Source organism: Porites lutea, chromosome 10, assembly GCF_958299795.1.
Source record: "Porites lutea chromosome 10, jaPorLute2.1, whole genome shotgun sequence".
Taxonomy (NCBI): Eukaryota; Metazoa; Cnidaria; class Anthozoa; order Scleractinia; family Poritidae; genus Porites; species Porites lutea.
Window position 1 is genome coordinate 15223682 of NC_133210.1, and position 15134 is coordinate 15238815.

At 40.5% G+C, this 15134-nt stretch overlaps 2 protein-coding genes and 1 long non-coding RNA gene across 3 annotated transcripts in view; 1 reads left to right on the forward strand and 2 right to left on the reverse strand.

The window, feature by feature from the left end:
• LOC140950167 (profilin-like) overlaps positions 1–1369 on the forward strand; it is a 9560-nt gene extending 8191 nt beyond the window's left edge. The window contains exons 2-3 of the mRNA XM_073399363.1: positions 32–185; positions 782–1369. Of these exons, the coding sequence (XP_073255464.1) occupies positions 32–185; positions 782–1063 (436 nt within the window). The 3' untranslated portion in view covers positions 1064–1369. The remainder of the gene's footprint in view (positions 1–31; positions 186–781) is intronic.
• Positions 1195–1567, reverse strand: LOC140950168 (uncharacterized). Its single transcript, XR_012167153.1, has 2 exons — positions 1470–1567; positions 1195–1399 (listed from the first exon to the last, which is right to left on the reverse strand). It is a non-coding gene; the product is annotated as an uncharacterized lncRNA (long non-coding RNA).
• Positions 1568–5767: 4200 nt separating this feature from the next.
• On the reverse strand, positions 5768–14971 carry LOC140950551 (dual serine/threonine and tyrosine protein kinase-like). Its single transcript, XM_073399791.1, has 5 exons — positions 14420–14971; positions 13220–13480; positions 7651–9155; positions 6994–7231; positions 5768–6521 (listed from the first exon to the last, which is right to left on the reverse strand). The coding sequence occupies exons 1-5, from the start codon at positions 14939–14941 to the stop codon at positions 6126–6128; spliced, it is 2922 nt and encodes a 973-aa protein (XP_073255892.1). The 5' UTR covers positions 14942–14971; the 3' UTR covers positions 5768–6125.
• Positions 14972–15134: the final 163 nt, after the last annotated feature.

The window sequence follows — 15134 nt, forward strand, 5'->3', positions numbered from 1 at the left end:
ATTTTCACTTGCCTTTTGTCTAACACTACAGGTACGTCATCAGAATGTCTTGGGATAGCTATATTGATAACCTTATCGCACAAACTAAAGATTCTTCAGGAGTTGCTCATGCTGATAAAGCCTGTATCATTGGAATGGATGGTGGGGCTGCTTGGACAAGTGCCGGTCATGCAAATGCATTAAAGGTAAGAATAATTCTCTCAGCTGTGGAATATGAATGTAATTAGGAGTGATTGCTGCATCGTTTAATAAAGGTTGGATGCCCATTGCAGTGTCCAGGAGCTTTTACCAAGGCATACTCAGTGCTGCTCCCATGCCCTATATCCTTGAGTGTGTTTGCCATGGTGGCCATCCTACATGTATTATTAGCCCCCCCCCCCCCCAACCCAGTTTAAGAGGTAACTTGGACTCTCCCTCCTGACATGAGAAAGAAACAAAAGTGCTGACATACATTTAATAATCGCTAATTACCTTCAAAGCTTTTGCATTTCTGCTTCATGACCTCAGACTATTTCATTTTTAGTCTTGAAACCTTTCTAAATGCCATATTTTCTTCTACATGTACATCTTTAGAAAACCTCAACCACAATAGCTTACAACAGTGAGCATACTGTGCCGATTTTACCTTAAACAATGAGTTTTGATATCAAGTCTTGCAGGCAGCTGTTATTTCGATAGTTATGCAGAGTGTTGTGTGTTACCCAAGTAACAGCAGCTTAGGAGTCTATTGAACATGTGTTGATGTATTAATTTATCGGGCATTATTCTTTCTTACCTGTAGTTGCAAGGATCAGAAGGAGCAAACATAGCGAAGTGCTTTAAAAGCAAAGATTTTACAGCTTTTATGGCCGGTGGTATCTATGCAGAGGGGACCAAGTATCAATTTCTGAGAGAGGAAGATGGGAAGTTGGTTCTTGGAAAAAGAAAAGAGCACGGAGCCATCTCTATGCAATGCAGCAAGACAGCAATTGTCATTGCTCACACTAATGAAGGTGGCCAACAGGGTAATAGCAACAAAGGTGTAGGCGTAATTGCAGAATATCTGGAAAGCTTGGGCATGTAACGGAAATTGTAAATTTTCTCAAAATATGTTGATAACCTTGGGGAGAGAGTGCTTACTTTTGAGCCATGTTACCAGTATTTCATCAAGTCCTTGCTGTAGATGAGATTTATAGTGTGTGAAGCAATGTGTTGTTGTTAAAGCCCTTTCCTAGTTTTCGTATTGTGATGATAGCAAAATGTGGAACAAGTTATGAAACTGTTTTATTATCTTGTTTTAAATAAGCAAATCAACCGTTTCATGATCTTTTGCATTTGGTTATAGCTTAAACAGCGACTTCCAATTGAAATGAATAAACTTAATTCTTCATCTTTGGGCAGCTCTTGTTAATTCTTTAGTCTGCCGAACAGTAGCCTCCCACGCAGGTGTTTTTAGGGGAGGTCGTATTTCGTTCCTCCCCTAAAAACGCCTGCGTGGGAGGCTAGCCGAACAGCAGATGGGACTTGCCTCGCCGTCTACCCTCACCCACCTCGGCCAACCAGTCGATTATACAGTTGATTCCCGATACCTCGAACCAAAGTCGATTTCCCCTGGATTTCCTTTGTAGATTTACTGTAATTTTACCCTTCGATAACTCGAACCTCCCACTAACTCGAGGTAATATTTGTTTCCCTTCAGATGATTTTTATATAATTTTACCTTGTAGTAAAGTCCGAAACATTGAATTTATTTCAAAACAACCATGTCAATTTTTTTTGTCTTTACTTTTTTGTCACTCCAGTTGAAATTCAGTGTTCATCCTTGAAAATAAAACCAAGGTTTGCATTCCCTCCTCATCCATTTGCTTATTTCCTTATTTCCGGTTATTTACTTCGAACTCCTGATGACTCGAACTTTTTTTCGATTTCCCTAGAAGGTTCGAGTTATCGTGAGTCAACTGTACACATTTCCGGATTCTCGTGTGGCTCAGTGAGGTCCCGTTTTATTTGTGTGAAAAAAAGAAATTGTCTCAGGTAGAAAGGTCACTCGCCTACCCGAGCTACCCTTAGCCTGCGTAGCGAGCGTTTCCGTGGGGTTTGGGAGCAAAGTACGAGGAACGAAAGTAGGGGATCGCGCGAAAATTGTTGTCGTTCCTTTTTTTGCGCGAACGGAATCGCTTGCGAGACAGGAAAGCAGCGCCGAAATCCTTGTTCTGGGCCCCCGACGGACTCGATGAATTACTGGAAGTGCATTTCGAATTTCCTTTCATCTTGATTGGCAAATTGACATTGGGATTTTTTTATAGGCTAATTAGGGACTGGTCAAAAAGTATAGGGGAGGGTGGGCCGGAGCAGAGGGGGGGTGGGTCATGGGGTTTTGAGCCTTGTGCAAGGGGTGGGTCGTGCAATTTTCAGCTACCCTTAGGGGGTGGGTCACCTTATTTTTTACTAACTACTAACGAGACAGTTGACTACACTTGTTATATAAAACACAGCCAGCTGGAATTATTGCTAAAATACTCACAAACCTGTTGTGCGAGAAAATACAAAGGTTGACAGGCCGCACATCTTAACGGGCGTGGAACCCTTTGTCAACCTTCTTTTTTTTCGGCTCTAACGAGCATGTCCTTTAACGATTTTCCTTTTTTGTAAGGAAATGATCGGTGGTTCTTTTAAAATTTATTGAAGTTATGGTTGGTTTTGTATAAGATTCCATTTTTTCATTCAAGCTTCCTTTATAGTAGACACTGAGGGCTGGTATTGTGTCACGAATGGCAATATTTCTTTTTCCTCCTCGTTGTTTTGTTTTAGGAGTTTAGACTCCCTTTTGTGAATTTGATTTCTGATAGTAGGTTTTCTATCAAAGATAGGGGGCACGCAACGAGAATATAGTTCAAAACCACTTAAACATAGCATTGTTAGATGTATTTTAGTATTTAAACAGTAGATATAGGCATTTTTATCCCCTAAAAATTTTTCATCTGTTCGGATCTCCTAGCTGAAAGTCTAGTGATACGAAAATTATAGGGATCAAAACTAACCTTTTCGAAAATTTTAGCCAGAAAAAAGGCTCCGGAAAATTCTAGGTGACCTTAGGGTAAAAATCCGTTAAAAATGGGCAATTATGCCATTTTTTTAGATGTTCGAAAATCCTAGGAGGCAGACAAGCAAGAAATTTTACAACAAATGTTCCGAAAATTCTAGATCTCAAATCGTCTTTCGAACAGATATTTTCCGAAAAACTGACGTTGGGTGCCCCTGAAAGATTGTGGGTAGCCTCCGTACGTCAAGCGTTTTTTTTAAAATTTGAATTATTTTCCTCAAAGGTTGTTTCTGAGGAGTTTTTTCGTAGGATTCTTAAGGCTTCTCCTTTGACAAATTCTTTTTTAACATTTGGAGGGTTACACGAGGTGAAATGTGTGTGCAAGAAGCTTTCCGTTTGTTTAAAATGTGTCTTTGCATCAAGGATAGATTTTTCCTTGAATCTTGTGCCTTTGTATACAACCGTGTCTAAAAACGCAGTCTCAGTGTCAAATGTTTCGGCCGTGAATTCAATAGTTAGGTGATGTAAGGTTGCTTGTTCAATGAAGGCTTCGATGTCTAGTTTACTCATGTCCGATAGGGAAAAGATATCGTGTATGGGGCATTTCCAAACTGTTGTTCTAAAGACAGTTTTGCTTAGAGTTGTTGTTTCAGTATATGTCATGAAAATATTGGCAAAGGAATCAAAACTGCTGTCTTTGTGCTCATTGCAGTTCCATGGTTTCGTAAGTATTGCTTTCCACTGAAGTGGAAGAAATTTTCGTTGAGGATTAATCTAAGCATTTCCGGCAAGTAATGTGTAAGGGATGGGTTGTCTTTGTTGAAATTTTCATATGCTTTGTGACAGATAATTTCAATATACCCTCGTTTTGCTGTATATTTGTGTCAAGACTCATAACGTCCATTGAAACAAGAAATGTTCGGTTTTTCACTTTCGTCTTTTCAGTGAAAGGTATGATTTCTGTGATTCTGATATTGCTTGTAGCAGTGTATCAACAAATTTTGTCAAGCACAGAACAAGGTTTTATTGGATTATTAAGAGGAAACCGAACATCCATGTTTTAACTAGGGGGTGGGTAATGCAATTTCCAACCTTGCCTTAGGGGTGGGTCAGTCATTTTTGTGCCGAAGGGAGGGGGTGGGTCATATGTTTTTTATCAACCACATTTCCAAATGCTCCGGCCCACCCCCCCTATACTTTTTGACCAGTCCCTTATGGTGATGGCGCGGAACAAGAATTTGGACAATGTTTCGCAGACCGACCAGAGTTTAGTTTCGTCTGTATCGCAGGCTAAGCTACCCTGTACGAGCCATTTTTACTTATATCTCCGTACAAAATTTGTCGAACCATGAACAAGAGAAACAAAACGTTTGCACAGCTAGAAGAGTAACCCTTCTACGGCGTAGCTGGATCAACTTTTCTCCATGTAAACATTTTGGCCCGCCCAAAAATCTCGTCCGTTTGGTCATTACAGGGAAATCTCAGACCTCAGCCTTGAAGCATTGACCTCGTTATCCTTCGGTCAATTTCATCAAGCCCTCGGTCTGAAATTTCCCTGTAATGACCTCACTGTCCGTTTATATTAGTGGGACCTGTTCCATTGTTCTCTCTTGATTCACCGTAATGTGTTCATGCGCTAAGCTTCCCCCATTATGCTCTAACTGAAAGACAGTAGTTGAAGTTCACGCGGGGTTAAGTTTGAATGTAACCCACCCAACCCAGGAAAGGTGGCGACCACACCGAAGTCTGGGTTCTTGTCCGTCCCACAAGAACAAGATAAGTGAAACTGCTGTGAGATGGGACCTACGGTTTTTCGTCCTTATCCGAAAAGACTACAAAATCTAACCGTTTGCAGATGTCATTACAGAGGCAGCACTTTCTTCTCAGTTATTTAAAGACCCCGAGTGTTGGTCCGGCCGGGGTTTGAACCCGCGAACTCCCGTTCAGCAGACCGGTTGAACAGGCGAGAAGACGTTCACAACAGTGTGCCACTGCTTGAGTTGTTTATACACTTGTTTGCAAAGAAGCAAGCTCTTCATTTCGACTGAAGAGGGAAGTGTACCGTGAGGAGAAACGAATGCTGGCAACGGATCAAATATGATTTCTAGCAACGCTCAATGAAGACCGCTTTCTCTGTCTGTGAGAGATTGCGTACTGCCGAATGTGTGGGTGTTTTCAGAGGTTTAATTTAGAAGCCTTAAGCTAGCGCATTGGAACTGAAAACTTAACCTTCAAAGCAGAAGGCTGTGTAATGCAGAAGTTGTCAGTAAACTATCACGATAATGAAACTAACCGATAGGGACGAGTTTCCCCACAGTGAAAACAGAATCTGTTTCTAACATTTAGCTACACCATAGTTATTAGAGGAGACTGGTTATGAAAAGCGGCAAACATCAATGATAAAAACAACAGTGCTGCAGTTTATGTTGGAAGTACCGTGAAAGTGCACAATCCTTTGTTTTCTGTTGGCAAATTGTTACGGAATAAATTAATGCAACGTTTTTATTGGTCAATACAATCAAAGTGATAGGAATTCTTTTGAACGTTGTGCACTTTCAGGTCCACAAAAAAATATAACAAAGGAGTCTGACGGGTTTCATAACCATTCCACTCAATTAACTATGGCTACACTTAAAGAGTCACACAAGCACTTATTGAAATGTAGCGGCCGACGAAAAATTGTATTTAAGTTTTCGAACCGGTCTTGCAGTTGAAAGAACACTGAAGAACTTCATACTTGCGGTTGTTTAGGCCTTTTTAGTTGAGTGAGAACGAGGTTAACTTGGACCGTGGTTATCTATTGGTTAAATATATACAAGAAGTGCGTTTGTTCATGAGATCTGTAAATTTGAAGCGGATAATTTCTGAGAAATTTCTTTTTGGTTACAGTTTTCAATGCTGAGATATTAGAGTTGGATACTGAATCGATAATAACGCTGAACATGTTTTAGTTAAAATTAAAATTAAAAAAAAAAAAAACATGCTAAACTATCTTGATACAACCGGCCTTGTTTTGGAGTCACTACTTGTGGCCGGTAGTCGGCTTGGAGAAGATTCAGAAATGGATTAAAACTCCACAAAGACTGAATCTGTTGTTAGACCATCAATTCGGATCACGAAGGATCTCTTCTAGGTCTTTTACAACGGCATCCATCGAGGGACGTTTTTCGGGATCACTTGCCCAGCAACGCTCCATAAGTTCCCAACAATTCTGAGGAAATGTATCCAGCCTCTCCGGCGTCTTGTTTTCGACGGCGTTTAACATGAGCATCACCAAAGGGAGAAAATGTTTGTGCACGTTTTTCGGTTGGTTGCCTTTACCCTCGCACACTCTCCATAACAACATGCCGAACGCATAAACGTCGACGGTTTTGTCGTACTGTTGTTTGATCATCTCTGGTGCCATATTTATAGGTGTCCCTACAAGCGAGTTAGAAGCGAGACCTTCCGGCTTGCAGAGGCCCATGTCTGTCAACTTTGCCCTGTTGGAATTATCCAACTGAAAGAAGAGCAAAATGAACAGGTAGTTAGTCCTACAACCCTGAATTATTCCACTTTCTTTATATGGCTACCTACAATAGTACGCGGCTTCGGATAGGCTGCTGAGCGGGCAAGATTTTCTTGTAATGACCGGGCATTATAAAAATTTTTTCCGGGCTCGGCGTTTATTTTGAGTTCTGAGTAAAAGCTACGAGCGCGAGGGCGAAAACAAAAAATACCGACAAAAAAATATAACTATCTTTTCATAAACTGAAAGAAAAATACGATACCGATACTTCTTTGAGCGACGGAGAGAACCACAGCGAGAACGACTTTTGTCATGTGTATTCTTTTTAAGAATAGCACCAAACAGGACATACTAAATAGTTTATTAACCACGTCAATTCGGTCAGGGTCATTACAGGGAAATCTCAGAGTGGTATATAATTTTACTGTATCTGCTTTTTTAAATATTTTATTGCTCCACTCACCAAAACATTCTGCACTTTGACATCTCGATGGATCATGTCTTCTGCGTGCAGATACTGTAAGGCTTTGGCGACGTCAAGAGCAATTTGAAGTCTATCCCTCAAAGATGAGATGGTGGGCAGACCTACTTGGAGATCACACACCATTCGTTCCGAGACAATTGATACAGAAAATCCACGTGCTGGATTGACTTCCGCGATGCTGCAAATTATGGGCAGAATGTTCTGATGTCGCAAAGACCTGCGAATTAATCAGAGGTGTTTCAAGACACGCGTATCTAAAAAGCACAACGACATCTTGGGTAGCTTTCACTTCTTTTATCATCAGGAGAATCTTACGTAGTTTTTCTCACTGATACAGCGCGTGGACGGAAAAAAATGAGACAAATTATAATGCCCATGACATAGAGACGGAAGTGAACTCAAATTCGAGGCAAAAAGTTGATATCAGTTACCTGCAAAGAGAAAGTCACTGAAAAATTTTTTTGCGGGGACAGCTAAAGTTGCCTCCAACCAGAAAATACAGAGAAAAGCGGATCGATGAGGGAAGATGAGGTCCGCGCCATTTAGACGCACACAGCGTGTGCAGAAAAGCGTAATAATATTTATTGCTTTTATTGCGCATTTTAACATTAAAAGATATGATCAAATTTGTTTTACCTGGTGTTGTGCAATTCCAGGGTCAAATCCTTAAGCACTTCTTCTCTAGCAACTTTTACCACCTTTACTACACAAGGCTTTCCCTCAGGTGTCTTTATGTTATTGCAAGCGAACACACTTCCTTGAGCACCATCGCCAATGAGATCACCGGTACTGGGTGAACCAAACCTGAACTTATCCATGACACCATATGCCAGCATCTCTAAGAGGGCAAGGTTTGGAGCAAATTCGAGAATCTTTTCCCTCTGTTCGTCTTTGATGGTCTCTCCCCGTTGAAACAGGCCTTGAACTTTCTTGATTTCTGCAACAAACTCATCATGACACGTCGTAAAGTGATGCGTTAAGCTCCTGATGATTTCCTCAGACATCTTGGTTGGATCCACTTTCTCGAGAACGCCTGCAGCAACATTCTTCTTCCACTCAGGGGATCCTACGCGGACCTTGCCCTTTACGGTGTTCATGATGGTCTCAATTGGTGAACACACAACGTCATACATCCATGTGGCAAGTGATTTAATAAATCGAGCCACCGCTCCGCCTCGTTTTGCAAAGGAGATATCAGCTTCATACGAAGACAGAAGACTTCTACCTAAGGCTAGAGCTGCTGATGGGAATTCTTCTCCTGAGGCTATCTCTTCTTCAATTCCTTCGATGCGTTCTTTAATTTGGGCCACGAACACGTCTCTTGAGCGAAACATCATGTTTAACTTTTCTTTGATTTCCCCTTGTAGCTTGTTGACCACCATTCTTTGTAGCTGGTCTTTACAGTGTGCCACGGCGGCTTTCTCAGAGACAAAACCATCACGTGGAATTTGGTATTCCGTCAGAGCGTACTCAAATTTTTCTGCTTCCTGAAGAATTCCCTCTCGAGCTTCATTGAAAACTTCAGATAACAACTCCTTAATTTCAATAGATCTCGTCTCCAGACTCTCTGTGATGTTGTTGTGGACTTCCTGTTCCTCTCTAAGGAGAGTGTCTAGGGTCTTCATCATCAACTTCTGTCCCTTTTTCAGCAAATTGGCCTTCTGGATGAAAAAGTCCAAACACCTTGACAGGACACGGATAAGAACTTGGCATACCTTCTCAACTCTTTCACGCAACGATTCCTCCGCAAACTTCTTCAAGCTGTTTTGAAACCTTTCGAAGGCGTCGATGTATCCCTTAAACTCACCGGTTGGCGCGTTTGGATTGTTCTTCTTCATCTCATGGTACCTCTGAAGCCTCCAGGCAGAGAGGCCGTGGAATCGGTCATTTTCATTCATACACCTTATCGGGCTACTCTCTTCTGAGAAATAGCCGTGCTGAACAAGGCGCTGGTACACACGTGCTTTTTTTCTTTCCTGTGCTTTGGCTTCTTGTTCTAAACGACGTGCAGAAGCACTGTGACCTGGTTCTTCGTCCTCGTCTGAAGACTCTGCACGATCTTCAGGCTCCAGCTTACTCACCACAAAGAAAATTTGCAAATCAGGTCTTCTAGATGTCATGTCACTTAACACTTCCCTGTCCTACAAATGAAACACGACGTCTTAGCAATTAAGTACGTAAAACAGGAAGTAGGTGAGTAAGTAACTAAATAGCTTAGTGAGTGAGTGATTGAGTGAGTAATGAAAGTAAAAGAGTACGTACGTTAAGTGTGGGTATTGTATTGCCGGTATTGCATTGTACTGTATTTTATTGCATTGTATTGAATTAAATTGTATTGAATAACTTAATTTTTCTACAGTAAAATAATTATTAGGCAACAAGGGTTAAAAAATTAATTTATTAAATTAAAGCTAATAACAATTCTAAGAACAGTAGTAACAAAGGTAAATAATACATTTTTTGCATCAAATGAAACTCGGAAAAAAATCCCAGCCCAAGTATAGATTCGAACCCACGACCCTCCGTGATCTAGCGTTCTACTTCTTCAAACGAGACTAACATAGTAGAGCAGATATGTGCTTCAATTGTTCACTTTCTGTTAAAAGCATGAAATTTGGCATGATGATAGTTTTCAAGGCCCTAAAAAAGATAGGATATGGTGCCATCGCCAAAAAGTCCGTTAAGTGCGAAAAATAAGAGTTTTAAAATGGCGGCAATTTTGAACCGGAAGTGAAATTAACGTCTGAATTTTAGGAACTTGGATAAGAAAATGTCAGCAAACGCCTAACGCAGCTCTTTTTTCATGCAATGAGATATTATTTCAACGCAAATTGTCTAAAAAAAGTAGAAAAGAGATGACATAAGTGGCCGCCAGCTAGACCGGAAGTAAAACTACCGGAGTCGGAACTTTTAAGGAATGAGCTTAAACTTCTGTTGTGCCTACTAATTTTCTTTCCTTTAATATTTTCTTTAAATCTAATGTATACACGCAATTTACTATTTTCATCATATATAATCCATTTCTAAACTTGAGCCTACTTTGGCAGAATATCGACGAAGAACAGATGATATCTCGGCCAGTGACCTAAGACGAGTGCTTGTAGTTGAAAAAAAGAATTGGGGATTGCCTTTCACGATTGTCACTCTTCTGGGCAAAGCCCTTCTTACGAGCGTACTTGACTAGTTCAACCCTCAACTTTGTAATGTCTGACAGTGGTGTGCAGGAGAGTCGCCCCTCTCCTCTTAGAGATATCCAGCCCCAATCTTGCAGACTATTGGGACTTAAAGGGTTAAAACAAGTAAAAAGGAAATAATCTGTTGTTTGCTAGTTTAATTTGTTTGTATGTTTGGCCTTTCTTATGCATGTTTAAAAATGTGAATCATTGTTTCATATTTTTTTAAAATTCACTACCGAAATGAATAGATAACTTTCGATATATCAAAATTCAGCATGATAGCGAGTCTTAGAGGACACAAACGAAGAAAATGAATAAACCATGATTATTCATGTTTATTCGTTTTCTTTGTTTGTGTCCTCTAAGACTCGCTATCATGCTGAATTTTAATATATCGAAAGTAGCTTATTGCTTTGAGTGAGTTGCATTTTCCAGTTTATCCCTCTTTTACCTCCGGTTCTTACATTTAAACCGCTAATTTGTAACACGGTTGACTTTTTTATATGACATAAATATCCGGAAAAACATAGAACAAAAAATTTTGTCGTCATTTTGACCTTAACATGCTAAATTTCGTCTACTTTCGGTTAGGTGATGTTTACTTCCGGTCAAAATGGCGGCCATTTTTGTAATACTCCAAAAACCGGTTTAACAGGAAAAATTTGCGATGGCACCATATTACATATTAACAGCCACGATTAGTTTATATAATAAACAATTTCATCGCCATTTTGCCTTAAAAAAGTGCTTAATTTTGTGTACTTTCGGTTAGATGATATTTACTTCCGGTCAAAATGGCGGCCAGTTTAATTTTCACTCCAAAAACCAGTTTAACAGGAAAAATTTGCGATGGCACCATATTACATATTAATAGTCATAATTAGTTCTGTCATTCCTGAAAATTTGGTGCTTTTAACAAAAAGTTAACAATCCGGCCCCAAATCTGCACATATCCGCCCCACTAACAGTGGTAATGTTAATAATAAAAATGCAAGGTGCCTACTTTCTATGAACGCCGTGCAAAATGGTTATCGTCTATTTCTAATAGAAATTACTACAGCCAGATTTCAGAGGAGGAAAGAGTTCGCTCTTGGCACAGTTCCACAGATAAACTATTCCACAACACCGAACGTCTATAACTAAATCCGCTTTTGACGTAATTGGTACGAGGGCGGTGGAGTAGCTACAATTGTAGCTTGCCCTCGGAATCCCTAAGAAAATAGCTAAAGATTTCATTGCGAGTTAACATGGAATGTAATGTTTATAGTGAGTGAATGAGTGAATGTGTCAGTGGGTGGTGAATGGCTAACTAAACAAAATCTATGGTTTATACGCATAATCAGTCTAAAAATGAATCTAAGTTATCAAGTTCTCATAACAACATTTTACTCTGACTAATGCCAGTTCATTAGCCCGCGCCGCAGACGTAATTTAATTAACCTCGGTAAATAACATCTGCGAAGCAACGCCGATATCTCAAGTAGTTTAAGGCGTGGGACTAAGGCGTTTACTTGTGAAAATGAATTATTGGCTATAACCTTGTCACAGATGATGGCGCTGAATCAAAATTTGGCACACATAAAGAACTCATCGTCCTTAACATTTTCAACTATAAACATTGCGTTAATAAGTAACGTGATATGTCACGTGACGATTTTGCTAAAAATCGTAAATTATTGACCAATTGGTGGCCGGTATTAGGGAAGAAATCGGGAAAAAACATTTTTCTAATTCATATTAAACATTTCTAACACTTCACGTTTCGAATGACCATCCATTTCACTTCAAAAAAAAGATTATGAGGGAAAACATCATTTTAAATGCCCAAATTTAACCTTGAATTATTTAAAACGTTAATTTTAAACTTCGCGTACATTCATTTGCAAACGTAGAAAGTTTCGTATGTTTATCCTCTTTCAGAAACACCAATTTCTTTTTCGAAACAAAGTAAATTAGCCACCAATTTTCTTCATTTTCAATTTTTGGTCACGTGGCATGTCACATGACCATAACTAAAGGCTAAAGCACAAGAAAACCTCCAGATTTACTTTTGGAGAAAGCTCATTTTGTTCTAGGTCTCCTAGCGAGAGATATTGCCAATTATTCATATGCTCAAAACACATCTTTGACCCAGGCCTTATAAACGCCTTGAGATTCTTGTTCTGGTGGCCCTCAACGGACTCGATGAATTACCGGAAGCGCCTTTCGAAATTCCTTTTATCTTGATCGGCAAATTGACAATGGCATTAAACAGGCCAATTATGGCGCCTACTGGTACACAGTTGGGGGCCCAGACAAGTATTTCGGCGCTGTTTCGCAGACGGACTTAACCAGAGTTAGTTTCGTCAGTGGCACGCCAGGCTGTGGTTTCAGTGGAGATACATCAATTTGTCTTTCTTCAAGGAAACGGTAGAGGTAAGAGCAGTCTGCACGCTAAAAACAAACCTTTTTCAATTTGTCTAACCTGTGCCTTGCTGTGCTGCAGTCGTAATTTAATCCCGGTTACTTACGTCTTCGAATCAGCGCCGTTATCCTTGTTCTGGGCCCTCGGCGGAGTCAACGAATTACTTGAAATGTGTTTCGAATTTCTCTTCAACCTTATTCGAAAATCAAAAATGGCTTTTTTAACAGGCCAATCATAGCGCATACTCAAATCCTGGTACACAGGTGAGCGCCTAGACCAAGGTCTTCGGTGCTGTATTCCAGTTGTTCGAAAGCCGATTAGCGCTAACCCAGGGTTAAATTTTAACCCAGGTTTCCATTTCTTTTGTTCAAAAGCATTTTTCAGGATAATCTTCTCGATTCTTTTTAGACCATCAAACCATCAAATTGTGGACAAAAAGAATAAAACTGAATTTGCTTTTTAAGCTTTCAGATCTGAACTGATTGAAATTTTGCTTTAACCCTGGGTTATCTTAACCCTGCTTTGAACAACCGAACCCAGCCAGATGTTTAGTCTGTGGTGCAGGCTAACGACATGCGTGTCAGTCACATGTCACAAGTTCCTGTACAACGTGATAACTTCCTACCTGCTTCGTAAACAAGTTATGTCCATCGACCACGTAAATCACAAAAGCCAGAGGGTTTTCCAGTTTCTCTTTGACAAGATTATCAAGAGCTTCATTTTCGTTCCTCCCTGGGGAGTCAATGACGCTGACACCAGACTGTAAGAACTCGATGTTCAGCCCGGTCTCGATGATAGCCTCTACCTTGGATGAGTCCTCCCGGTCCCTCCGGCTTAGCTCGATCTTCTTCCGTGGAATTTTGTTCTTGCCTTTCAGTTTTATGTTCTGTAAAATAGAACTATAAAGATAAAACTATCTCCATGGAGACAACCATTCTACAGGGGCACCTAACGGCAATTTTCGGGAAAATATCTGTTCGGAAGACGATTTGAGATCTAGAATTTTCGGAGCATTTGTTGTAAAATTTCTTGCTTGCCTGCCTCTCCTAGGATTTTCGAACATCTACAAAATGGTATAATTACCCATTTTTAACGGATTTTGACCCTAAAAAAGGCCACCTAGAATTTTCGAGAGCCTTTTCCTGGCCGAAATTTACGAGAAGGTAAGTTTTTATCCCTATAATTTTCGGATCACTAGACTTTCAGCTAGGAAATCCGAACAGATGAAAAGTTTTTAGGGGATAAAAATATGCCTATATCTACCGTTTGAATACTAAAATACGTTCAACAATGCTAGGTAAGTGGTTTGGAACTATATCCTCGTTGGGTGCCCCTGATTCTACCACTGAAGACATGCTTAGAGCTTCGTCACGCTTTCCTTCCTTCGTCTCGAGTTCTTCGCCCTTTCGTAACGCGTTCCTTGGCGTTCGTCGGCGGAGGGAGGGTGGGGGATCTTCGAATATAGATTCAATACTGAGAGGCTATTCTTCTCTAACCAGTCTGATACAAATACATCCTTAAAAATTAACACTCCTGGGAGTCTTCTCCATTTGGTCCGGCGAAATCATGGCGTACTTCATAAGAATGAAGTGAAGTTATTTTAATTTGTGTATATACCTCTGGAACAGGAACTTTTCCAAATATTTCTGAACCCCCCCGGATCGATCCCAAGGCGTACGGGGGTCGGGGGGGAAGGTACACTTGACATTACTCACTAAAGTATTTTAAAAGATGTTAAAACATTTTTAAGAGAAGCGATAACAAAACTTGTTTAACTTGTTAAATGTTTTGTGTATTGGGGCGTGTTTATAAATATGAACCATACCTCTAATATTTCTCCATCCTTGGTAGTGAGACGACAGAATGGCTCGTTGGCGTAGCGAACTCGTACAATCCTTGCGGTGCTCGGTTGTTCCGAGGTAGGAAGTGACTTGCATCCCAGGAGCTCGTTGATGATGGAGCTCTTACCGCAGTTTGTCTGACCGACAAAAATCAGAGCTGGCTCCTCGGTGAAAAGCGACTCAACTTCCTTTCTTTCCTTGGTGGTGTACAAGAGTTCAGCCAGAGCGTTGTCGAAGTCGCATTGGATGTCACCGAGTGCCACTGTTGGAGATGAACAAAAGTGAACATCGCTGATTAAAGCCGTTGCTTCCGCTACATCTCCTGATCCAGCTGCGGGCGAGTTTGGTGGAGACGTCGCTAGAGTTAACTCCTCTTTTAATTCTGCATCGCGCGGTCCAGACAGCTTTTCAACGAGTTGATTAAAATACTTGATTGTATCGCGGTGTATTTTTTGCATAGTGTCCTTGCTTTTTTTGAAATCTTCGAAAACATCTTTAAGCGGCATGACGAAAAGAGAAAGTGTGAAGGACGCTTCTGATCTTTAGCACTGGCGGAAGTTATTTGCATAAGCGCTTTCGATTCCCCGAAACACAGGATGATTTATTCAGGCATCCTGCACTTCAAGGAAACGTTGTACTAGTGGATGGACTCTTGAATGGAGGCCACAGGAAACTGGGTCTGTTTCTTGCGCGAACATT

Bases quoted from the DNA above. Each gene is read 5' to 3' on its own strand.
- LOC140950551 (XM_073399791.1), bottom strand. From the start codon at position 14,941: ATGCCGCTTAAAGATGTTTTCGAAGATTTCAAAAAAAGCAAGGACACT. The intron at 9,156-13,219 runs GTAGGAAGTTAT...TTTCATTTGTAG, and splicing joins ATAACTTGTTTACGAAGCAG to GACAGGGAAGTGTTAAGTGA. The intron at 7,232-7,650 runs GTAAAACAAATT...ATTAATTCGCAG, and splicing joins CTGGAATTGCACAACACCAG to GTCTTTGCGACATCAGAACA.